The sequence below is a fragment of the Erythrolamprus reginae genome, chromosome 3 (assembly GCF_031021105.1).
Source record: "Erythrolamprus reginae isolate rEryReg1 chromosome 3, rEryReg1.hap1, whole genome shotgun sequence".
NCBI lineage: Eukaryota > Metazoa > Chordata > Lepidosauria > Squamata > Dipsadidae > Erythrolamprus > Erythrolamprus reginae.
Genome location: NC_091952.1, coordinates 162,696 through 188,426, shown reverse-complemented (window position 1 = coordinate 188,426; position 25,731 = coordinate 162,696). Strand labels below are relative to the sequence as shown.

The window sequence follows — 25,731 nt, the reverse complement described above, 5'->3', positions numbered from 1 at the left end:
CCTGGAATGAACGCACAGCAGCGTTGGCAGCAACAGCAGAAGCTCCTCTGCTTGGACAAAGCTTTAATGGCAGCCTAAGCGCAGAAGAGGGGCTCCCCCAACCCCCCGCCCACATTAAGCATTGCCAGAGGCAGCCACATCCATCAGCACGAAGCTCTTGACGTGGTGGAACTTGCTGCAGCTGAAGTCGACGTGCAGCTGCATGGCTCCCGTGCGGCGAGGGGTGAACTCGAAGTAGATCTTGGAGCGCTCCCCGGCTGCCAGATCCGCCACGCTGGAAGGGGAGTGAGGGATTTGGGGGGTGGGGGGAGTCTCTGGTGGGAGGGGTCGCTTTGGGACAGCGCCAGCTGCAGGTGGAGAGCCGGGTGGGGGTGGGGAGTAGGGAGGGTGGCTCTGGGCTCAGCCCCACAGGCACCAGCCTGGCTTTTGGGGGCGGGCGGGGAGTTGCAGCCTTTGCCGAGGGTCTCCCTCTGCTGCCCCCTCCCCTCCTCCCCCCCCCAAGACCCACGTACTTGATCTTGATTGCCTGGCCCATCAGGGTCACTAGCAGCACGCAGTCCTTCACGGGCTCAGGGAGCGGGTTGGCGTAGGAGATTTCCAGGGTGGCCGGAGTGTGGGCAAACACCTTCGGAGGAACCTTTTGGGGGGAAGCAGTGGGTCAGTCCTCTTCCAGGGCCACAGGGCGTGGATCCTGGATGGGCCCTCCTCCTCCTCCTGCCCTCTCAGACACCAGGCACGGGAGCTGAGGGGGGGAGGCGTCTGAGGTCCCTCCTCATTCTTCCGTTGGGGCGATGCTTTCTGTGTCTGGAGCCCTTTAATCATAGCCACAAATGTGGAACCAGAAAAGGAAGCCCTCCATACACACACACGATCCACAGTGGGAGGGACAGAGTGGGACCCAGAAACTCAGGGCAGGCACCCGGTCCTTAAAAGAGATCCAAAATGCCTTTTAATGATCCAAAATGCGAGACCCGATAAGAGAACGGCTTTTTTTTTGCCAGTTTGGGCCAGCTGAGGATGGTAATGGAAGCGGTCTGCCTTTGGGAGGCCAGAGGAATTGCCCAGCAGCTGAACCCCTGGCCAGCCGCAGAGGAGCCGAGTTTGCCGCACTCAAGGAGCAGCTCCGGCCTCCAACAGCCAGCAGGAACCGGACCGGAGCAGCAGGTCCAGCATCTCACTTGGAAATAGCTCAATGGAACACAACTCAAGGGTGGAAACGTGGCCCTGAAGGGCCTTTGGGAGGAGAGGGGGCCACTGGAGACTGACCGATGGGCAGGGCCGGGCTCAGCGGCTGACGGTCCGGCTGCAGACAGCCTCCCTCCCAGCATGGGTTGTGGGTGTCCAGGAGGCGCTTGCAGTAGCGGAGAGGTTATGGGGGTACAACAGTGGGTCCATCCGAGAGGTACTTACCACAATGGAGAGGTTGGGACTCTCCAGAGTGATGGCCTTTTCCACCAGCAGCTTCAGGCCCTCGGACACGTCGCACAGGGCTGTCACCAGCAGTTTTTTGTCATCGGTCAGGGAGTTGCCGTAATGGCCATAGCTGATCCTCAGGGGAAGGTACTTCTCTGGAAGCCAGCAGAACCCCATCACAGGCCTGGCCAGGAACAAGCTCCCTCCCTCCCTCCCCTTCCTCTCTGCACCAGGCCACTCAAAGCCCACCACCACCACCGCACCCAGTTCCCCCCAGGACCTTTCTGCAGTCCTGAAGCCGCTCCCTCCCCTGCCACCCTCTTCATCCCCAGGCCAGAAGGTTGTGCACGTTACCTTCCTTGCCGCCCAGATGGAGGGTGGTGGTCTCCTTCAGGATCTCCTTGACGGCCCTGCGGGTGTAGAGGACGCTGGAGACGCTCAGGTTGACGGTGACCGTCTTGGGGGAGGCGGACAGGTTGGAGAGCGAGAGGATCAGGTTGACGTCCTTGCCGAGCACCGGTGGCTGAGTCAGCTTGAATTTCCCGAAGAGCTCCGGGTGGGTGACCAGCTCCGAGGCCACCGCTTCCGCTGGGCTGGAGCCCGAGAGCTCCATGCTGGCTTTCCGATAGGTGCTCCTTTCCTCAGTGGAACCTGCCGGGTGGGAGGGAGGACCACTCAGCAGCTCCGGCCAAATGCTCTTCCCCAGTGAGGCCCGAGAAGGCTCTTCTCCAGCGAGACCCACTGGTCCCCACCTGGGAGCCTTTCGGAGCCATGGTGGGCTCTTCCCCACCAGCTTGGTCACCTCGGGGCAATCTGGCTGCCCCGAAGCTGGTTTGGTGGAGCCGCGGAGAGTCAGCCTCTCCTGGACCCCTATAACTGTCTCTGGGCCTCCTGGCGCTGCCCGTGGAGGGGCTGGTGGCTTGGGCCAGCTCTTCTCCCACCCGTCGCAGGGTGATATGCAGGGGCGACAGGTTCCAGTAGTGGACATTTGGAGTGGTTTGGAGAACATGCAAATCTCACCTCTGGCTGGCCCCACAGTGGGGAGGGAATGGGGATTTAGCAGTCTCCTCCCCCTGCCCCGCCCACCCAGCCTGGTAGTGATGAAAATTGGATTTCTCTGCGGGAGATGCGGAAGTAGACTGACCCCTTGCAGGGCCCACCCATAACGTTGTGGGGCCCCCCAATAAAACTGCAATGATTTCATAGAACTAAGGAAATCATATTAAGCCCCCCCCTTCTGCAGAATGGCAACCCCCAACTATATATATGTGTATATTTTATATGTTGTGAGCTGCCCCGAGTCCTCAGAGGGGGGCGGCATACAAATATAATAAATCAATAAAATAATAAACCCCCAACTAGTGATTTATCTTGTGGCCTGAGCAGGAGAGCGCCTGGGATCCCCACCCACCCACCCTAGAAGCAGGTGGGGTCCCCGGGAGACCCCCTGCAGGAGCGGGACAGAGCCTACTCTGGGGTTGGCCTGACGGGGGGCTGAGTGGACGCATAGCCTCCTCCTCTGCTTCTGGCTTCCCAAGGCGAGTCCTAGGGAGGGCGGAAAAGTGGTTGGACTGCCCATCCACAAAGCAGATGACCCTTCTCCGACGGCCACGGTTCCCTCAAGCGTCACGTCTCAGCTGCCCTTGGACACGAGCCAGAGGCACAAGTGACCTTGAGAAGGGAAAAGGGGATCCTTGTCCAACCGGACAAATCTGGGTAAAGGCAGTTGGGTCCATGAGGCCTGGTGAAGCAGAGGGCACCTGGGTCTGGGGGTCACTGCCTTCTGCCTGACCTGTCCCGGCCACCGTCAGCCACCGAGACCTCTGGCTGCTCTGGGGATGACTTGTACCCTGGCCGTGGCCAGCACATTGGTGGTCAACAGGGGCCTGGCCTCCCCTTCTAGCCCTCTTCAGTGGAGGGGCGAAGCACCCTGGACCGCAGGTGGCTCTGCATAGGTGGGGGCCTCCCCCTGCGTCCGCACCAAAGGCCGGGAGCCACCCTGACCCTCGTCCTCACAGGGGCCCCAGAAGGAGGCCAGAGTCACAGCTGGCGCTGAGAGGCCATGGACAGCCCTGCGCTACAAGTCGCTCTTGGTGGATCTCGTGGGGGCAACATCAGGGGCAGGGGGCAGAAGGCACTGTCCTCCTCCCAGGACAACTGTGTCCCCAAGACCACAAGATTCTGGTTCCCCTCGGGGGAGTGTCTTTCCCACCAACACTTCTGCCCACTCGCTGAGCGCCCAACCAGCCCAGCATCGAAGGCCCCTGCAGCTGCGCCAAAGGCTCGCCCCCCACCCTTTCCTCCCCTGGGGCACCTGCCTCCCACCTCCACCCTGGCTGGGGGTAAGGGGGTATCCTCCGGCTCAGGGCTGGGGAGGGGGCATGGCAACCATCCCCTTGAAGCAGAGGGAGGCTTAGGGGCAGCAGGAGGCTCCGTGCTTGTGCCGTGATCCAGACCCAGGTCCTCGGAGGACCTGCCAGTGGGTACCCTGCAATTGGGGAAGGTGCCAGGGGCTGGACGTTGGTCAGGGTGGGGCTGTGCAGTCCCGTCAGCATGCTGCGAGAGCCTTCTGAAGGATGGCCGAGGGGCCGGAACAGGAGACCCAGCCAGCGTCCAGATGGGGACGGGGCACCTCCCCTGCTCTGCCTTGCTGGGGCCCTTCCCCCACCTCCTACCCCCATTCCCTCACACACACAGACACACACAGACACACACACACACACACACACACACACACACGTGCCTGCTCTGTAGGCCTTTGCATTGAGAGTTGCCCAGCCAGACCCCCAGTTGCCTTCTGCTCCGAACTCCACAGTTTCCCCCGCCTGGCCTGCTTGTCAAGTGGGGGGGGCAACTCGCATCCTTGGCAGATCCCTTGGCTCTCCTGGCAATGCCCGTTGCAGGACCTCCCCCTCCCCAAACAGGGGGTGGGCCAGATGACCAGCGCGCTCCTTTTAACTCCTCTAAGACGGCCGGACGGCCCTTCCGCAGCCCACCTTCAGGAAACTTGTAGCAGTTAGTCACGTCCACCCGCTGGTTGCTGCCGACGGCTTTGGTGCTGAGGGCTCTGCCGATGGAGGAGGTGTCGCAGTAGGCCCTCACTCGCTTCCCGTTGCTCTGCACGACCCAGCGGTTGATGTCGGCATTCACCTCGGTGAAGACGAAGGCAGTGTCGTAGTTCAGCCTCACGTCTCCTTGCTTGACCGCCAGGACCGAAGCCGGACCGCACTGGTACATCCCTGGAGGAGGAGGAGATGATGATGGAGGAAGAGGAAGAGAAGGAGGAAATGATGAGGAAGGAGGGGAGGAGGAGGAGATGATGAAGGAGGAGGAGGAGGAGATGAAGGAGGAGGAGGAGATGAAGGAGGAGGAGGAGATGGAGGAGGAGGAGGAAGAGATGATGAAGGTGGAGAAGATGATGATGATGGAGGAAGAGGAAGAGAAGGAGGAAATGATGAGGAAGGAGGGGAGGGGGAGGAGATGATGAATGAGGAGGAGGAGGAGATGAAGGAGGAGGAGGAGGAAGAGATGATGAAGGTGGAGAAGATGATGATGATGGAGGAAGAGGAAGAGAAGGAGGAAATGATGAGGAAGGAGGGGAGGAGGAGATGATGAAGGAGGAGGAGGAGGATGTGGAGGAGGAGGAGGAGGAAGAGATGATGAAGGTGGAGAAGATGATGATGATGATGGAGGAAGAGGAAGAGGAAGAGGAGGAGGAAATGATGATGGAGGAGGAGGAGGAGATGATGAAGGAGGAGGAGATGAAGGAGGAGGAGGAAGAGATAATGGAGGAAGAGGAGGAGGAAATGATGGAGGAGGAGGACGAGGAGGAGGAAATGATGATGATGAAGGGGAGGAGGAGATGGAGGAGGAGGAAGAGATGATGGAGGAGGAGGAGATGATGGAGGAAGAGGAGGAGGAAATGATGATGATGATGATGAAGGAGGAGGAGATGGAGGAGGAGGAGATGATGGAGGTGGAGATAATGAAGGTGGAGAAGATGATGATGATTGGAGGAAGAGGAAAAGAAGGAGGAAATGATGATGGAGGGGAGGAGGAGATGAAGGATGAGGAGAAGGAAGTGATGATGGCGGAGGTGGAGGAGGAGATGATGGAGGAGGAAGAGGAGGAGGAAATGATGATGATGAAGGAGGAGAGGGAGATGGAGGAGGAGGAAGAGAGGATGGAGGAGGAGGAGATGATGGAGGAAGAGGAAGAGGAGGAGGAAATGATGATGGAGGGGAGATGGAGGAGGAGATGGAGGAGGAGGAGGAGATGAGGAAGGATGAGGAAGAGATGGAGGAGGAGGAGATAATGATGGAGTAAGAGGAGGAGGAAATTATGATGATGATGAAGGAGGAGGAGGAGGAGGAGGAGGAGATGATGGAGGTGGAGATAATGAAGGTGGAGAAGATGATGATGATGATGGAGGAAGAGGAAAAGAAGGAGGAAATGATGATGGAGGGGTGGAGGAGATGGAGGAGGAGGAGGAGGAAGAGATGTTGGAGGAGGAGGAAATGATGATGGAGGGAAGGAAGAGATGGAGGAGGAGGAGATAATGATGGAGGAAGAGGAGGAAATGATGATGGAGGGGAGGAGGAGATGGAGGAGGAGGAGGAGAAAAAGATGATGGAGGAGGAGATAATGATGGAGGAAGAGGAGGAGGAAATGATGATGATGAAGGAGGAGGAGGAGATGGAGGAGGAAGAGGAGATGATGGTGGAGGAAATAATGAAGGTGGAGAAGATGATGATGATGGAGGAAGAGGAAGAGAAGGAGGAAATGATGATGTAGGGGAGGAGGAGATGAAGGAGGAAGAGATGATGGAGGAGGAGGAGGAGGAGGAGATAATGATGGAGGAAGAGGAGGAGGAAATGATGTGGATGGGGATATCTATCTCTAGGATGACAGAGGGCCAGAATATTCTGGTCGTGATGTGGAGAGGTAGATATGGCGGGAGTCATGGGGCGAGCCGTTCTGGAGGAAAAAGAGATCGCTGCCTAAAAGCGATCCCTTGTTCCGGCCCCATGAGCTCAACCCGGGGTCCTGGTGGTGAGTGCAATCCAGGCCCTGGGCTCAAGCTGCTGCTGCTCAATGACAGATTGGTCGTAAACAAAGCTCTCCTCATACGGGATCTGATCCTGGATGAGGAGGCCGATCTGGCATGTGTGACTGAAACCTGGCTGGGCCCAGAGGGAGGAGTTCCTCTCTCGGAAATATGCCCAGCCGGGTTTCAGATATGGCATTAGTCAACCCCAGGGAAGGGGGGGAGTGGCTATTGTAGCCAAGGAGAACCTTCGCCTGCGTAGAGTCGTTGCCCCTGAGATTGCGGGTTGTGAGTCACTCCTTGTGAAGTTGGACTTAGGGGTTCAGGTGAGCTTGTTACTCATGTACCTGCCTCTGAGCTGCATGTCAACAGGCCTGCCTGTGCTGCTCGAGGAGGTGGCCGGGTTGGTGGTGGAGTCCCCCGGACTCATTGTCCTGGGGGGACTTCAATCTGCAATCACTCGGCGGTTCCTCTGGATTAGCACAGGAATTCATGGCCATCATGACAGCCATGGACCTGACTCAAGTAGTTCAGGGTCTGACTCACAAGGGTGGACACCACCACCCCCGACATGGTATTCCTCTCGGAGCTACAGCACAGAAAATGCTTTGGTCGCATTGATGGATGATCTCTGGTGGGCCCGGGACAGGGGCTTGTCCTCTGTCCTGGTGCTTCTTGACCTCTCAGTGGCTTTCGATACCATCGACCATGGTATCCTTCTGTGCCGGCTGGAGGGGCTGGGAGTGGAGGGCACTGTTCTCCAGTGGTTCTCCTCCTACCTCTCTGGCCAGTCGCAGTTGGTGTTAGTGGGGAGTCAGAGGTCGACCTCTAGGTCTCTCCCTTGTGGGGTGCCTCAGGGGTCAGTCCTCTCCCCCCTGCTATTCAATATCTACATGAAACCGTTGGGTGAGATCCTCCAAGGACATGGGGTGAGGTATCATCAATATGCGAATGATATCCAGTTGTACATCTCCACCCCATGTCCAGTCAACGAAGCAGTGGAAATGATGTGCCGGTGCCTGGAGGCTGTTGGGGCCTGGATGGGTATCAACAAACTCAAACTCAACCCAAACAAGATGGAGTGGCTGTGGGTCTTGCCTCCCAAGGACAATTCCATCTGTCCGTCCATCACCCTTGGTGGGGAAACTACTGACCCCCTCAGAGAGGGTTCACAATTTGGGCATCCTCCTCGATCCACAGCTGACATTGGAACATCATCTTTCGGCTGTGGCGAGGGGGGCGTTTGCCCAGGTTCGCCTGGTGCACCAGTTGCGGCCCTATTTGGACAGGGAGTCATTGCTCACAGTCACTCATGCCCTCATCACCTCGAGGTTCGATTACTGCAACGCTCTCTACATGGGGCTACCCTTGAAAAGTGTTCGGAAACTTCAGATCATGCAGAACGTGGCCGCGAGAGCTATCATGGGGCTTCCCAGATTCGCCCACATTTCTACAACACTCCATGGCCTGCATTGGTTGCCGATCAGTTTCCGGTCACAATGTTGCTTATGACCTTTAAAGCCCTACATGGCATTGGACCAGAATACCTCCAGAACTGCCTGCTACAGCATGAATCCCAGCGACCGATAAGGTCCCACAGAGAAGGTCCCTTCTCCGGGTCCCATCAACTAAACAATCTCGTTTGGCGGGCCCCAGGGGAAGAGCCTTCTCTGTGGCGGCCCCGGCCCTCTGGAATCTACTCCCCCCCGAGAGATTAGAACTGCCCCCACTCTCCTTGTCTTTCGTAAACTACTCAAGACCCACCTATACTGCCAGGCATGGGGGAGTTGAAACACCTTTTCCCCAGGCTCTCTATATTTTATGTTTCGTATCTATGTGTTGTTCTTTTATAATATTAGATTTGTTTCGCTATAATATTGTTTTTTTATTGTTGTTGTGAGCCTCCCCGAGTCTTCGGAGAGGGGCGGCATAAAAATCTAATAAATGATGATGATGATGATGATGATGATGATGATGATGATGATGATGGAGGAAGAGGAGGAGGAAATGATGATGGAGGGGAGGAGGAGATGGAGGAGGAGGAGGAGATGATGAAGGAGGAGGAAGAGATGATGAAGGTGGAGGAGATGATGATGAAGGAGGAGGAGATGATGATGGAGGAAGAGGAAGAGGAGGAGGAAATGATGATGAAGGGGAGGAGGAGATGATGAAGGTGGAGGAGATGGTGATGATGATGGAGGAACAGGAAGAGGAAATTATGGAGGGGAGGAGGAGATGATGAAGGAGGAGGAGGAGATGGAGGAGGAGGAGGAAATGAATGAGGAGGAGATGATGATGGAGGAAGAGGAAGAGGAGGAGGAAATGAAGATGAAGGAGGGGAGGAGGAGGAGGAGATGATGAAGGAGGAGGAAGAGATGATGAAGGTGGAGGAGATGGTGATGATGATGGAGGAAGAGGAAATGAAGATGGAGGGAAGGAGGAGATGATGAAGGAGGAGGAGGAGAAGGAGATGGAGGAAGATGAAGAGGAGGAGGAGATGGTGATGATGATGGAGGAACAGGAAGAGGAGGAGGAGATGATGAAGGATTAGGAGGAGGAGATGGAGGAGGAGGAAATGATGATGAAGGAGGGGGAGGAGGAGGAGATGAAGGAGGAGGAGGAAGAGATGATGAAGGAGGGGGAGATGATGAAGGAGGAGAAGGAGATGAAGAGGAACAGTAGGAGGAGATGATGGAGGAGGAAGAAGAGATGAAGGAGGTGGAGGAAGAGATGATGAAGGAGGAGGAGATGGTGATGATGATGGAGGAAGAGGAAGAGGAAATGAAGATGGAGGGAAGGAGGAGATGATGAAGGAGGAGGAGGAGAAGGAGATGGAGGAAGATGAAGAGGAGGAGGAGATGGTGATGATGATGGAGGAACAGGAAGAGGAGGAGGAGATGATGAAGGATTAGGAGGAGGAGATGGAGGAGGAGGAAATGATGATGAAGGGGGGGGAGGAGGAGGAGATGATGAAGGAGGAGAAGGAGATGAAGAGGAAGAGTAGGAGGAGATGATGAAGGAGGAGGAAGAAGAGATGAAGGAGGTGGAGGAAGAGATGAAGGAGGAGGAGATGGTGATGATGATGGAGGAACAGGAAGAGGAGGAGGAAATGATGATGGAGGGGAGGAGGAGATGACGAAGGATTAGGAGGAGGAGATGGAGGAGGAAGAGATGATGATGATGGAAGAAGAGGAGTAGGAGATGGAGGAAGAGGAGGAGGAAATTATGATAAAGGAGGGGAGGAGGAAGAGATGATGTAGGAGGAGGAAGAGATGATGAAGGTGAAGGAGATGATGATGATGTTGGAGGAAGATGAAGAGGAAATGATGGAGGAGGAGATGATGAAGGAGGAGGAGGAAGAGATGATGAAGGTGGATGAGATGGTGATGATGATGGAAGAGAAAGAGGAAATGAAGATGGAGGGGAGGAAGAGATGATGAAGGAGATGGAGGAAGATGGAGGAGGAGGAGATGGTGATGATGATGGAGGAACAGGAAGAGGAGGAGGAAATGATGATGGAGGGGAGGAGGAGATGATGAAGGATTAGGAGGAGAAGGAGATGGAGGAGGAGGAGATGATGATGGAAGAAGAGGAGGAGGAGATGGAGGAAGAGGAGGAGGAAATTATGATGAAGGAGGGGAGGAGGAGGAGATGATGAAGGAGGAAGGAGAGATGATGAAGGTGAAGGAGATGATGATAATGTTGGAGGAAGATGAAGAGGAAATGATGGAGAGGAGGAGGAGATGATGAAGGAGGAGGAGGAGATGGAGGAGGAGGAGATGGAGGAGGAGATGATGATGAAGGAGGGGGGAGGAGGAGGAGATGATGAAGGAGGAGGAGGAAGAGATGATGAAGGAGGAAGAGATGATGAAGGAGGAGGAGATGATGAAGGAGGAGGAAGAGTAGGAGGAGATGATGAAGGAGGAGGAAGAAGAGAAGAAGGAGGTGGAGGAAGAGATTATGAAGGAGGAGGAGATGATGATAGAGGAGGAGGAGAAGGAGATGGAGGAAGAGGTAGAGTAGGAGGAGATGATTAAGTGGGAGGAAATGATGATGAAGGAGGGGAGGAGGTGATGATGAAGGAGGAGGAGGAGGAGATGGTGATGATTATGGAGGAAGAGGAGGAGGAAATGATGATGGAGGGGAGGAGTAGATGATGAAGGAGGAGGAGGGAGAGGAGGAGGAGGGGTGGCGGTGCTGGGTGGGCAGGAGCTGCACTGAGGCTCCAGCCAGGGGTGGGGAGGGCAGACCCCCTGGACCTACCTTGGCTCCTCTCTTGTGGGGTGGCGTCGATCACTTGCCAGCCGCAGTAGGGGTTGCCCAGGTCCCTCCGGACAAACCAGCTTTCGTTCCAGACGTGATAATCCCTGAGGGCAGAAGGGCAGAAGAATGGCCAACAGCCCCAAGGACGGATCTCGTTTTGGGGGGGCAGCCCCCCTATATACCTCCGAGGGAGCTGCTGCTGAGTCAGGGGGCAATCAGGGCAGCTGTGAGAAAGCAGCCCCCCCCCCCCGCTGCCCCCCCAAAGACACGGGACGGGGGAGAACAGCAATGGAATTGGGCACACAGATGGGGTCATGTTTGGATGGGCTGAGTTCAGGGAGGGGGTCAGCGTTGACCCCACTCTACTCCCCTCTCTGCTGGCCAGGTGCCGCCTTCCCCCCCCCATGGTTTTAGGACTGGAAACGTATCTCGGCCCCAACCTGCCCCCCCCCCCCCGTCTGCAAATCTTTCGGCCCTGGGCTAAAAGAAGCACTGTATGAGAAGAACAGAGGCCATTTCCTGATTCATTTCAGTTTCATTTCCTCCCCCCTCCCCCTCGCCTGCTGCCCAGAAGAAGGTGGGGCTGCCTATTCCCCAAAGCCCCTGAAGGCAGGACAGGCAGCAACAGGTGGAAACTAATGGAGGACGTAAGCAACCTGGAAGTTCCCGACAGAACCATCTACCAGTGGAACGTCTTCCCTGGGGGATCTGGGGGCGCTCCAACACTTGGGGTGTTCAAAGGGCCCCAGTCTGGCCTTCCATCTGCCATGGAGGGGCCTGGCGTGGTCTGGGGGGCTCTTAGGAAAGAGAGACGAGCCCCCTACCTCAGCTGTGCCTGAATTCTCCCACCGTTAGGCGAAGACTCGGAGTGGCTCACAACAATATACAATACAAATCCAATGATTAAAAACAAAACAGTTAAAACCCTTAATTTAAAAACAACCAAACATCCCAAACAAACCATAAATAAAACGGGAGGGCCGAGGGGAATCAATTTCCCCATGCCTGGCGGCAGAGGTGGGTTTTTAGGGGTTTGTGAAAGGTAAGGAGGTTGGGGGCAAGCCTGATCTCTGGGGGGAGTTGATTCCAGAGGGTTGGGGCCGCCACAGAGAAGGCTCTTCCCCTGGGTCCTGCCAGATGGCATTGTTTTGTCAACAGGACCCGGAGAAGACCAACTCTGTGGAACCTAATCGGTCGCTGGGATTCGTGTGGCAGATGGCGGTCCCGAAGGTATTCTGGTCCGATGCCATGAAGGGCTTTATAGGTCACAACCAACACTTTGAATTGTGACCGGAAACTGACTGGCAACCAATGCAGACTGCGGAGTGTTGGTGTAACATGGGCATACCTTGGGAAGCCCATGATTGTTCTCGCAGCTGCATTCTGCATGATCTGAAGTTTCCGAACACTCTTCAAAGGTAGCCCCATGTACAGAGCGTTACAGTAGTCAAACCTCGAGGTGATGAGGGCATGAGTGACTGTGAGCAGTGAGTCCCGGTCCAGGTAGGGCCGCAACTGGTGCACCAGGAGAACCTGGGCAAACGCCCCCCTCGCCACAGCCGAAAGATGGTTCTCTAATCTTAGCTGTGGATCAAGGAGGACGCCCAAGTTGCGAACCCTCTCCGAGGGGGTCAGTAATTCCCCCCAAGGGTAATGGACGGACAGATGGAATTGTCCTTGGGAGGCAAAACCCACAGCCACTCCATCTTGTCAGGGTTGAATCTGAGCCTGTTGACATACATCCAGACCCTAACAGCCTCCAGGGACCGGCACATCACTTACACTGCTTCATTGACTGGACATGGGGTGGAGATGTACAACTGGGTATCATCCGCGTACTGATGATACCTCACCCCATGCCCCGGATGATCTCGCCCAGCGGTTTCATGTAGATATTAAATATCAGGGGGGAGAGGACCGACCCCTGAGGCACCCCACAAGGGAGAGATCTAGAGGTCGACCTCTGACCCCCACTAACACCGACTGTGACCGACCAGAGAGGTAGGAGGAGAACCACTGAAAGACAGTGCCATCCACTCCCAACCCCTCCAGCTGGCGCAGAAGGATACCATGATCGATGGTATCAAAAGCCGCTGAGAGATCAAGAAGCACCAGGACAGAGGATAAACCCCTGTCCTGGGCCCGCCAGAGATCATCCATCAAAGCGACCAAAGTAATTTCCATGCTGTAGCTGGGCCTGAATCCCGACTGTTGAGGGCCTAGATAATCGGCTTCTTCCAAGGACCATTGGAGTTGGAACAACACCACCTTCTCAACAACCTTCCCCATAAAGGGGAGGTTGGAGACTGGGCGATAGTTGTTGGGGATGGCTGGGTCCAGGGAAGGCTTGTTGAGGGGGTGGCGCACAAGTGCCTCCTTGTAGGGAGCCAGGAAGAACCCCCTCCCCAAAGAAGCATTGCCAATCTCCTGGACCCAGCTCTGTGTCACCTCCCTGCTGGCCGAAACCAGCCAGGTGGGACACAAAATCCAGCAAACAGGTGGCGGAACTCACAGCTCCAATGGCCTTGTCCACTTCATCAGGTGTCACCAGGTCAAACGCCTCCCAGACAGATGGACCAGGACGGGCCCCAGTCACATCAACTGACTCATTGTCTATCAACTCTGTTATCCAATCGGAGTCGAGGTCTGCCCGCATCTGAGCGATTTTATCAGCGAAAAATGTGTTAAAATCCTCAGCACTACTCTGCAAGGGCTCCCCAACTCCCCCCTGGTTAAGAAGGGAGTGGGTCACCCTAAACAGAGCGGCCGGGTGAGATTCCGCTGATGCAATCAAGGCGACATGATATGCGCATCTTGCCACCTTTAGCGCCACTTTGTTAGTCTTAATGTCAGCTCTTACAAGTGTTCGATCAGCCTGGGACTTACTCTTCCTCCATTGCTTCTCTATGGAGAAACCAAGGAGCTTTCTGGGGTCTAATGTCACAGGGAGGTCGCAACGGCGCAATCCGGTCAAGACCCTCCGTCGCAGCCTTGTTCCAGGCCACAGCAAGAGACTCCGCCGAAATGTGGTTGGGGGTTGGGGTTAGGGTTAGAGGTTAGCGTTTGGGTTTAGGGGTAGGGGTTAGGGGTAGGGGTTAGGGTTAGGGTTAGAGTTAGGGGTTAGGGGGAGGGGTTAGGGTTAGAGTTAGGGGTTAGGGGTTAGGGGTTAGGGGTAGGGGTTAGAGGTTAGGGGTTAGGGGTTAAGGTATCTGCCAAAGGAAAGCCTCTTCACGTCTGGAGACGCCCATCCCTGACCGGTTGTCTGGAACCTTCCCATCCCCACAAGCTCTCCCCTCGCCCCACTCAGGCTGCCCCTACCACACTGAGTCTTGTCCCATCTTCAGGCTCTTTCCGGCAGGATCATAGTATTTATCGATACTCAGGTTTGAGTTCGAATCGTGGGCAGAATTGAAGTTTGTGACCAGGCGCGTCGGGATTCCCAAGCATCTCAAGACTGCAAACGAGAGGGGCGCAGGGTGAGCCAGGGAAGCCCAGCTGCCCTGGCCTGGCTGATGCCACCCTCCAGGTGGGCCCATGACCGCTCCTTCTGCCAGGCTTGCCTACCAGTGCCTGCCACGCCAGCAAAGACCCAGCACTGCCCGTACTGGACAGGCCTGTAGCCGCCCTGTGCCCACTTCCTCAGGATGGCCACGCTGCCGTCCCACCGGGAAGGGTTCTCGTGGTGGGCAAAATCCTCACTCCACTTGCCCTCCAGCACCCCGTTGTCGCCATCGTTGCCGTTGACCTAAAGGGGAGCAGAAGCTATCCAGGAGAGACGCAGGCGGGCAGGCCGAGCCCCCAGCACCCCCCGCTGGCCCCTTTGCTTGTACCATGGAGCTGATGACGCGTCCTACATAGCGGGGGTCGCTCCGCCGCGAGGCGTCACCCGCCGGGTCCTGGCGATGGTAGAGGCTCAGATTCAGCAAGTGGAGGCAGATGTTGAGGATGTTCTCCTGAAACTGGAACCGAGAGGAAATTTCCCACTCAGCCCCAAAAGAACCACAACCGGATCTGGGACCCCCCTCCGTGCTGCCCCCTGCTCCAGAGCGGCCTCCTGGGCTTCCCCTCCAGTCCCGGATGCAGAGCAGCCCCTCCAGGGACCACAGGAGGGCCGGAGCTCCTGGAAAGGGGCCTTCGCTGGGTAAGGTAGCCCACCACGGCCTCCGTGGCATTGCCACACCATGAGCCCCCAGCCGAGGGAAGGCAAAGCACTGGCCAGGACGGCATGCAAACCTTCCTTCCGGAAAGCCTGAGTCCGGCACATGAATCGGGGGAGTGGGAGGGCGGGGAGGAGGACCTGAGCAGGACTCTCTCTGGGGCAGCCAAAGCAGGCTGGGGGGGCACAGAGGGGCGTCTTATGTGCTGGGTGGGACCAGTTTGCCCTGCGTGGTCCAGAGATAGCACAGAGAAACTGGTGGGGGGTAGGGGGAGCAGCAGTCCCCCCCCCCAACAGCCTTCACCCGGGTCAGAGGGTGCACATCATCACAGGCAGTGACTGGTCCTGCCCCCCCCCCGAGATCTGCCTCAGCCACTGACCTGGCCGTAGTACCACCCGCGAGCTTCAATGTAGTTGGCATTGCCCACAAAGATAATGCCGTTTTCATTCAGCACATATTCTTGCCTCTCTGCCTCGTTGGCCATATAAACCAGATCCCCTGCAAGGAAAGAAGCGGGTGAAAAGCCCCCACCCCAGCCAGCCTCTGCTCTGCCCCTGCCGCCCCCCTTCGAGTGCCCCCCCACTCTTCCTAACCCAGGCTGAGGCTGGGGGCTCTACTGGCCCTCCCTGGCCTGGTGATGCCATTGAAAGGCTGCTGCCGCTCAGGGCAGGAAAGGGGCCGCGGATGGCTGGGCAGCCGGCTGGGAGAAGGGCTGCGCAGGTGGGCGGGCCCCTCCCCCCTCCTCACCTGTGCACCAGGGGTTGAAGAGCAGGACAAACTTCCCCAGAAGTTTGGTTGACACCTGGTTGCCACACGTCACTTGCAGGCTCAGCTTGTAGTGACCGATGGCCGCCCTGCAGGAGCTGCACATGGAGAAGTTGATGCAGCTGCCGTTGCCCGACGTCTGCACGGCACACCAGGTCCCTTCGGCCAGGCTGTTGGAGAGGGCGAAGCCACACCGGGTGTGTTGGGCCTCGCAGGGGCCTGGGCCTGCCGGGGACGAGAGAGGCAATGTGGTGGGGGGGGAAGGGCTGCCCAACAGCCGGACACCATCAGGATCCAGTGGGTGCCAGCCAGCGAAGACCCCAGGAGCGAGGCCTCCTCCCCATCCCTTCCGCACAGGGCCGCAGGGTGGTGTGGGCCTCCTCCACTGCGTTCAAAGGGGCTACGGGCAGGGCCTGGGGTACCTGGGGGGCTCCTTGGGTGGGAGACATCCGTGGCGAGCAAGAGGTTGGATCTGATGCCCCCCTGAGGGACCTGCCCATGGGCCTGGGATTCTTCCCCCCCCCCGAGGCAGAGACGCTCAAGGGCCGGTAAGCTTCCTGGCCCAGGACTGCGCCCCCTCCCTGTGGGGCTCCCGGTGGGCCCTGAGGTCTCTTTGGAGGGGCTGAAGGTGGGGCGGGGGCTGTTACCCGTTTCTGCCACGAAGCCCAGGCTCTCCCCTGCCTGCGGAGCCCTGTTGAAGTACAGCGTGAAGTCGAGCTTCTGCCCGCGGCGGACGCAGAGCTCCGTGGTAGTGAAGCAGCTGGAGCGATGGGCCTGAGAATTGCTGGGCACCTGCCAGTTGATTTGCGTGGGGACCAACTCTGCGCAGCAAGAAGAAGAGACCACCAGGAAATCAACAGAGCCTCCTCCTGGCTGCATCCGTGCCTCCCCTGGTGGTTCCGTGGGGCACAGGGGAAGCTGAGCCACCCCTCCAAGACCCCCCTCCCTCCTTCCCTCCCTCCCTCCCCCTGTGGGTCGGGGGAAAAGACCCGCAGTGGGAGTGGGGCAGCCGCGCCCAGGGGGAAGTCCGCGACTCACAACACAACCGAGCCAAAAGTTAGGCTGGCAGGCGAGATGGTTGTGAGCGAGTTTTGTCCCATCTCGGAAACTTCTTTGTTGTTCATTGAATCGCTGCCGTGGTGGTGAAGTGATTAACATGGTTGTTAAGGGCCCCCCCATTGACTTGTCAGGAGGTCACAAAGGGGGGTCGCAGCAGGACTGAACGGGCTACGAGACAGTTGCCGAGCGCTCTGCGTTGTGATCACGGGGCCTGCAGAGTCGGCCTTCTCCACGTCTCGACAACCAAGTGAGGCCTTCTCTGCGGTGGCCTCCGCCCTCTGGAATCAGCTCCCCCCGGGAGATCCGCATGGCCCCTACTCTCCTGTCCGGCCTTACGGAAGAACTTGAAAAGACTTTTGTGCTGACCGGCCAGGGGCTGCTGGACTGGTCACCTGACTCCAGCCCCAGATAGCTGGTGTGGCATATTGATGTAGGAGAGGTAAATGGTTTTAAGCTTTTTATAAGGCTCAGGTTGTTTTAGAGTAATTCTGATTTCTGTGTTAAACATGTAATTTATGCTGTAAGTCGCTCTGAGTCTCGGGAGGAGGGCGGCCTAGAAATTGAGTCAATCAATCAATCATAAACAGTTGTAAGTGTGAAACACGGTCGTGCCATTTTTCCCCAGTCCCACTGTAACTCCAAATGGTCACTAAGTGAACTGTTATAAATAATAATAATGGTGATGGTGATGATGATAATAATTGTTGTGGTTCACTATATTTCCAAATCTTACCTTTTCCTTTAAGATTTGGGTGTACTATGGCTTCGAGGGGTGAAACCCATTCTGGCATTACTAAAAAATGATTTTTCTTTATTTCATTCCACACTTCTATCAATGCCTTTCTAATAACATTATTTTTAAAATATGAGTGGGTTCTTAACTTATCATACCATACAAATGCATGCCACCTGACCATCAAGTCGTGGCCTTCTAGGTTAAGCAATCTTTGATTTTCTAGTGTAAGCCATTCTTTTATCCATGTCAGAGCCGTGGCATGATAATATAGTTTCCAATTTGGGAGCCCCAGGCCCCCTCTCTCCTTACGGTCTTCTAATGAATTTTGTTTTATTCTTGAATTTTTACCTTGCCAAATAAATTTTCTTATTATCTTATTCAATTCGGCAAAGAATTTCGCTCCTGGATTTATTGGAATCACTTGAAAAAGGAATAGTATTTTTGGAAGGATATTCATTTTAACTGTGGAGATTCTTCCTACGAATGATAATTGTAGATTACTCCATATTTCTAAGTCTTTTTTAATCTGACTTAATAATTTTAAATAATTGTCGTTTTTTAAAGATAGGGCTTTGGAGGTCATCCATATCCCTAAGTATTTCACTTTTTTCGTGATCTTCATGTTTGATAAGTCTCCTAAGTGTTTTCTCTGTATTTCAGTCATATTTTTTGTTAGTATCTGTGTCTTTTCCTTATTTATTTTCAATCCTGCGACTTTCCCATATTCTTCAATCACATTTATTAAATTTAGGATAGATTCTGTTGGGTCATCTAAAATAAAGACTACGTCATCTGCAAATGCTTGTTTTATAAACTTCTTTTCTGATTTTCAATCCTTTTATTTTCTGATCTACTCTTATTTTTATCAGCAATACTTCTAAAGTTAAAATAAATAACAATGGTGATATTGGACAACCTTGTCTTACTCCTCTTTGTATAACTACTTTTTCTGTTTGTTCACTGTTTATTATAATTTTAGCAGTTTGTTCAGAATATATAGCGTCTATTATATTAAAAAACTTTGTTCCTACTTCCATCTTATTTAATTGTATTTTCATAAAATTCCAGTCCACGTTGTCAAATGCTTTTTGAGCATCTAGAAATACAAGTGCCATTTTCTTTTCAGGGTGCTGTTCATAGTATTCCAAAGTATTAACAATTATTCTTAAATTATTTTTAATTTGTCTTCCTGGTAAAAATCCATTTTGGTCACTATGTATCATGTTGTTTATAATACTTTTAAGTCTATTGGCAAATATTGATATAAAAATTTTATAGTCTACGTTCAACAATGAGATAGGTCTATAATTTTCAATTTTTTCTTTCTTGGTATCAGCCTTATGTATTAAGGTTATTAAAGTTTCTGACCAGGTTTTTGGTAATTTACCTGTTGTCAATATTTGATTATATATCTCAAGCATGTTGGAAAAGAATATTTCTAAATCTAGTTTGTAAAATTCAGCTGGTATTGCGTCTGGACCAGTCGCTTTATTATTATTTTGATTCTTTATAGATTGTTTTAATTCTATATCTGTAACGGGTCTATTTAGTCTTTGCTGTTGAGCTTCCGTTAGAACTGGAAGTTTTATTTGTTCCAAATATTTAAAAATTAAATCCTCGCTTATCTCTTCTTTCTTGTATAATTGTTTATAGAATTCCAAAGCTATTTCCTTTTTGTCTTCTATTCTATGTTTTATTGTACCTTTTGAATCCATCAGATTTTTTATAAATTTATTTTCTCTCTCTTTTCTAAGTTTGTATGCCAGCCATCTTCCAGGTTTATTTGCATATTCAAAATAATCTTGTTTTGCTCTTTTTATCTTTTCTGCAATTGCTTCTTGTTCTATTAATCTCAATTTATGTCTTATTAATTCTCTCTGATTTTTTAATTTGTCGTCCTTATCCTCTTTTTGCATTAAAATTTCTATGATCTGTTAAATAACCAATTAAAATTAAGAACAAAACAAGAGTTATACGAGTTAGGTATAGATTTAGATTGGTGGCATTATATGCAGATTAGTTCTAGATATCAAATAGACGTAAAGACTTACATTTTTAAAAAAGAAAATAATGTACTGGGCAAATTATTATTCCAAAATCAAACAAAGACAATTGGAAATGTTTATAAATATTTACTAAATCATAGAACGATAGGTTGGATGTTGAAAGATAATATGATCAGTTGGTGCAAAAATTTTGGCAAAGAGATTGATTTAGATACTTGGGAAAAGATATGGATGTATAATTGGAAAATAACAAAATCAATCTCTTTCAAAGAAAATCAAATTAAGATGTTTTATAGATGGCACCTTCCACCATATAGAATCTCTAAAATGTTTCCTTCGGTATCGCCCATTTGTTGGAAATGCAAAAAAGAAGTTGGCACATATTATCATGCATGGTGGACCTGCCCGGAGACAAAAATATTTTGGAATAAAGTAGAGAATTGGATAAATGAAATAACAAAGGAGAAGATTAAAAAATCTCCTGAATTTTTTCTATTGGGTATTTCAAATATAAAGTATAAAAAAGAAATTTACTATTTAATAATACATATATTGACGGCGGCACGAATAACATTCGCGCAGAAATGGAAAGAAAAGACGATACCGAAAGACACTGAGGTGTTTAAAAAAATTATAGAGTGTGCAGAACTAGACATGATGACTAAAAGGTTGAACAATCAAACTGAAACAGAATTTTATAAAATTTGGGATAAAGTATATGATTGGTGGAATGTTAAAAATAGTATTAAAAATTAAACATATAAGAATAAATGACTACTTAAAAATCATAAGATAGAATTATATAGTTTATATAGTTTATATTATAACTAACTCAGAAGTGTTTATATTATCTTCTTTTTGTATTACTAATAATTTGTTTATTGCTCTTTGATATATATATACATATAAGTATATTATTATTATTTTTTGTTCAAATATATATATATATAAAGAAACTCAATCAACAATCTTAGTTTTAAAAATCTATAATTAAATTTAATGATAATGTAATCTTCAAGCGTGGCTTTTCTGCTTAGATCTTGTAACAGTTAGAGCTTTTTATATTTTGTATTAGTTAGGCTTCTATGATAAGCGGAGCAATAGTAGCTCCTTAAATGTTCAATGTTGTATGTCTTTGTTCGTTTTACTTTGAAAATAATAAAAATATTTTTTTAAAAAATAATTGTTGTGGTTAGCTCTGGCCCAGCTCCTGCCCCAAGGACTGTGGATGTGGGGGAGACATCCACATGCTGCAGGCCTGTTTTGCCCCCGGTGGAATCTGCTGATGAAGGCTCCTCTGACCAAGAAGACAGGAGTGACAGGGAGGAGGAGAGTGTGGCAGACAGCTCAGAAGGAGATCAATTATCTCGCTCCTCCTTGGATTCAGAACAAGAGTTAATGATACAGCCATGCATGCGGAGAGCGATGCATAGGCAGCAACAACTGAGAGATTATTATCAAAGAAAATGAGGCCACCTGTGGTTGGGTGGGGCTGTGGTCATTAGTGAGGCTGCTATCAATAGCAGCCTGTGGGTTTGGCCATTGTGGAGGATTATCTGATCGTTGTGTTTCCTGACTGCTTTACTGACTTTGACGTTTTGTGTGCTGATTTTTCCCTGCTTTGAAACTAAACCAGAGCAAAGTGTGTTTCACTTTGTGAAAGAAGAAGGACTGTGAATGGCCTCACAGCTGCAAGCTAAGTATCACAGAACTGATAAGGGACTTGTATAAATTACCGGTTTGTTTGGAGACGAGGGCTCTTTGCTATACCAAAAGAGGGCTTGGTTTAAGTGAATTTTCATTATAAAGAACATTGTTTTGAATTTTCAAACGTGTGTGTGTCTGAAATTTGTACCTGTGAATTTTTGGGAGGATTCTACCAGAGAGCCCAACAGAACAATAATAATAATAATAACAATAATACTAATAATAATAATGATGATGATGATAATAATAATAATAATAATTTATTAGATTTGTACCGCCTGTATTTTTCTCATTAATCAGCTGCTCATCCATCACTCAGACTAGAAGACCTCCGGGGTCCCCCTGTTGCCACCCTGTGATCCTGTGTGCTAAACACGCGGCCTTTCAGAAAGGCCCCTGGGGAGGAGGGAGTCTCCCTTCCTTCCTTCCTTCCTTCCTTCCTTCCTTCCTTCCTTCCCTCCATCCTTCCTTCCTTCCTTCCATTCATCCTTCATTCCTTCCCTCCCTCCCTCCCTCCCTCCTTCCTTCCCTCCCTCCTCCCTCCATTCCTCTCTCCTTCTTTCCTTCTTTCCTTCCTTCCCTCCTTCCCTCCCTCCTCCCTCCATTCCTCTCTCCTTCTTTCCTTCCTTCCTTCCCTCCTTCCCTCCCTCCCTTCCTTCCCTCCCTCCTTCCTTCCCTCCCTCCATCCCACTCTCCTTCTTTCCTTCCTTCCTTCCTTCCTTCCTTCCATCCTTCCTTCCTTCCATCCTTCCTTCCTTCCTTCCATCCATCCATCCTATTGTCCTTCTTTCCTTCCTTCCTTCCTTTTGTCCTTCCCTCCCCCCTCCCTCCTTCCATCCTTCCTTCCTTCCCTCCCTCCATCACTCTCTCCTTTTTTCCTTCCTTCCTTCCTTCCATCCTTCCTTCCTTCCATCCTTCCTTCCTTCCTTCCATCCTTCCTTCCATTTTTCCTTCCTTCCTTCCTTCCTTCCTTCCGTCCTTCCGTCCGTCCCTCCTTCCTTCCTTCCGTCCTTCCTTCCCTCCCTCCCTCCTTCCTTCCCTCCCTCCCTCCATCCCTCTCTCCTTCTTTCCCTTTCTTCCTTCCATCCTTCCTTCCGTCCTTCCCTCCTTCCTTCCTTCCTTCCGTCCCTCCTTCCTTCCTTCCCTCCCTCCTTCCTTCCTTCCCTCCCTCCCTCTCTCCTTCTTTCCTTCCTTCCTTCCTTCCTCCCATCCTTCCATCCTTCCTTCCTTCTTTCCTTCCTTCCCTCCCTCCCTCCTTCCTTCTTTCCTTCCCTCCCTCCATCCCTCTCTCCTTCTTTCCTTCCTTCCATCCTTCCTTCCATCCTTCCTTCCATCCTTCCTTCCATCCTTCCCTCCTTCCTTCCTTCCCTCCCTCCTTCCTTCCTTCCTTCCCTCCTTACCTACCTCCGTCCCTCCATCCATCCCTCTCTCCTTCTTTCCTTCCTTCCTTCCCTCCCTCCCTCCTACCTTCCTTCTTTCCTTCCCTCCCTCCATCCCTCTCCTTTTTTCCTTCCTTCCTTCTTTCCTTCCATCCTTCCTTCCTTCTTTCCTTCCTTCCTCCCTCCCTTCCTTCCCTCCCTTCCTTCCCTCCCTCCCTTCCTTCCTTCCCTCCCTCCCTCCTTCCTTCCCTCCCTCCCTCCATCCCTCTCTCCTTCTTTCCTTCCTTCCTTCTGTCCTTCCTTCCTTCCATCCTTCCTTCCCTCCCTCCTTTTTTCCTTCCTTCCTTCCTTCCTTCCATCCATCCATCCTTCCTTCCTTCCTTCCTTCCATCCTTCCTTCCTTCCATCCATCCTTCCATTTTTCCTTCCTTCCTTCCGTCCTTCTGTCCGTCCGTCCCTCCTTCCTTCCTTCCTTCCGTCCTTCCTTCCTTCCCTCCCTCCCTCCCTCCCTCCTTCCTTCCTTCCCTCCCTCCCTCCCTCCATCCCTCTCTCCTTCTTTCCTTCCTTCCTTCCCTCCCTCCCTCCTTCCTTCCTTCCATCCTTCCTTCCGTCCTTCCCTCCCTCCTTCCTTCCGTCCTTCCTTCCTTCCCTCCCTCCCTCCTTCCTTCCTTCCCTCCCTCCCTCCCTCCCTCCATCCCTCTCTCCTTCTTTCCTTCCTTCCTTCCCTCCCTCCCTCCTTCATCCTTCCCTCCCTCCCTCCCTCCATCCCTCTCTCCTTCTTTCCTTCCTTCCTTCCTCCCATCCTTCCTTCCATCCTTCCTTCCCTCCCTCCTTTTTTCCTTCCTTCCTTCCATCCATCCATCCATTCTTCCTTCCTTCCTTCCTTCCATCCTTCCTTCCTTCCATCCATCTTTCCATTTTTCCTTCCTTCCTTCCCTCCTTCCTTCCTTCCGTCCTTCCTTCCCTCCCTCTCTCCCTCCTTCCTTCCTTCCCTCCCTCCCTCCATCCTTCTCTCCTTCTTTCCTTCCTTCCTTCCATCCTTCCTTCCTTCCATCCTTCCTTCCATCCTTCCCTCCTTCCTTCCTTCCGTCCTTCCTTCCTTCCCTCCCTCCCTCCCTCCTTCCTTCCTTCCTTCCCTCCCTCCTTCCCTCCCTCCCTCTCTCCTTCTTTCCTTCCTTCCTTCCTCCCATCCTTCCATCCTTCCTTCCTACCTTCCTTCTTTCCTTCCTTCCTTCCCTCCCTCCCTCCTTCCTTCTTTCCTTCCCTCCCTCCATCCCTCTCTCCTTCTTTCCTTCCTTCCTTCTTTCCTTCCATCCTTCCTTCCTTCTTTCCTTCCTTCCTTCTTTCCTTCCCTCCCTCCCTCCTTTCCTTCCTTCCCTCCCTCCCTCCTTCCTTCCATCCTTCCTTCCTTCCCTCCCTCCCTCCCTCTCTCCTTCTTTCTTTCCTTCCTTTCCTCCTTTCCTCCCTCCCCTCCCTCCTTCCTTCCTTCCCTCCCTCCATCCCTCTCTCCTTCTTTCTTTCCTTCCTTTCCTCCTTTCCTCCCTCCCCTCCCTCCCTCCTTCCATCCTTCCTTCCTTCCCTCCCTCCCTCCCTCCCTCTCTCCTTCTTTCCTTCCTTTCCTCCCTCCCCTCCCTCCCTCCTTCCCTCCCTCCATCCCTCTCTCCTTCTTTCTTTCCTTCCTTTCCTCCTTTCCTCCCTCCCCTCCCTCCCTCCTTCCTTCCATCCTTCCTTCCTTCCCTCCCTCCCTCCCTCCCTCTCTCCTTCTTTCCTTCCTTTCCTCCCTCCCTCCCTCCTTCCTTCCTTCCCTCCCTCCATCCCTCTCTCCTTCTTTCTTTCCTTCCTCCCTCCTTCCTGTTTTTTCTCTTCTGGATTTCTTTACTTTGCCCGCTTTTCTTTTTTGCCTTATGCTGGTTTGGTTTCGTATTTTTTGCTTCTTAAAATGTTTTGACAATTGTTAAAAATTGCTACCGGGAGTCCAGGGCCGTAGACACATTTAATGTGTTATAATTGTGGTCCATGACACAGGGCCTAGGAGAGGCTGTAAGGGAAAAGCCAATTAGCAGACAAGGAAACGTGGCCTCCCTTCCAGCCATCGCGTGGCCTCTTTGTGGCTCCCCCCCCCCCCCCGCAGCCTGGGATGAACTGCATATTTTTCCCCGGGGGGGCAGCCCTCCTTTTCCGGGCCCTGCCATGCCCCAGGCGTGGCGGGTCTCGTGGCCTTTGTGGTGAGGGGCAGGAGGTGGAGATGCTGCATAGCGCTTGCCCACCCCCTCCCCTTGCAAGGAAAATCGGGGGGGGGGCGCAAATCCCCCCAGAGGCAGGGGAGGGGGAGGGGGGCTCAGCCTGTGTGTGAGCACAAGACCCCTGCTCTGACTCCGCTGCTCCCCCTCCCCACCGCAACCCCCTCACTTCCAGGCCAGGAAGAGCGGCCCCCTCCTCTCTGGCAGGTGCCCCCCTGAGTCCCCCTGGGATGCCCCTCTTCCCCACAGGGGCCACTGGGGAGGCTGGGGGAGGGAGGCCTCCAGGGTGGCCGGGCGGCCAAACCACCCATGGCAGAAAAGTGCCCTGCAGAGCCAGGGTCCATTTCCAGGGAGAAGGCAGCGGCACGAGCCAGCCCGTGTCCCGTAGGGACTGGGAGGGTCCGTTCTGGGACGGTCCCTTGTCCGAAACGGTCTCGGTCCTTCTACTTGAGCAGCGGGTGGGACTAGAAGACCTTCAAGGCCCCTTGCTCCTATTCCTATTCCACGCTCTCTTCTGTTCTACTGTATATTCCTTATTCTATTCTATTCTTCCATTCCATCCCCTGTGCTATATTCTATTCTATTCTATTCTATTCTATTCTATTCGCCCCGAGTCTGCGGAGAGGGGCGGCATACAAATCTAATAAATTATTACTATTAAATTATTATTATTATTATTATTATTATTATTATTATTATTATTATTATTATTCCATTCCATCCCCTATCCTGTTCTCTACCCTCTGGCCCATTCCGTTGTCTCCAGGAGGGCTGGGAACCCCCGTTGGGACCTGAGGCAGGAGCTGTGCCCCTTCACCCCCAGCCCTGGCAGCCAGAGGGGGCCCAGAGGACTCCCCACCCCACCCCACCCCACCCCACCCCCGGCCTCTCACCTGCCATGGCTGCCTCTTCTCTTCAGTGCTTCAGCCGGAGAGCCGGGCGCCTTCCTTGGGCGATCC

General features: G+C 52.6%; 1 protein-coding gene across 1 annotated transcript; it reads right to left on the bottom strand.

The window, feature by feature from the left end:
• Positions 1–114: 114 nt before the first annotated feature.
• LOC139165534 (protein-glutamine gamma-glutamyltransferase E-like) lies at positions 115–25,731 on the bottom strand. Its single transcript, XM_070748714.1, has 13 exons — positions 25,666–25,731; positions 16,293–16,466; positions 15,628–15,870; positions 15,260–15,378; positions 14,554–14,682; positions 14,288–14,468; positions 14,042–14,177; positions 10,724–10,827; positions 4,410–4,652; positions 1,768–2,064; positions 1,411–1,568; positions 513–637; positions 115–274 (listed from the first exon to the last, which is right to left on the bottom strand). The coding sequence occupies exons 1-13, from the start codon at positions 25,670–25,672 to the stop codon at positions 115–117; spliced, it is 2,076 nt and encodes a 691-aa protein (XP_070604815.1). The 5' UTR covers positions 25,673–25,731.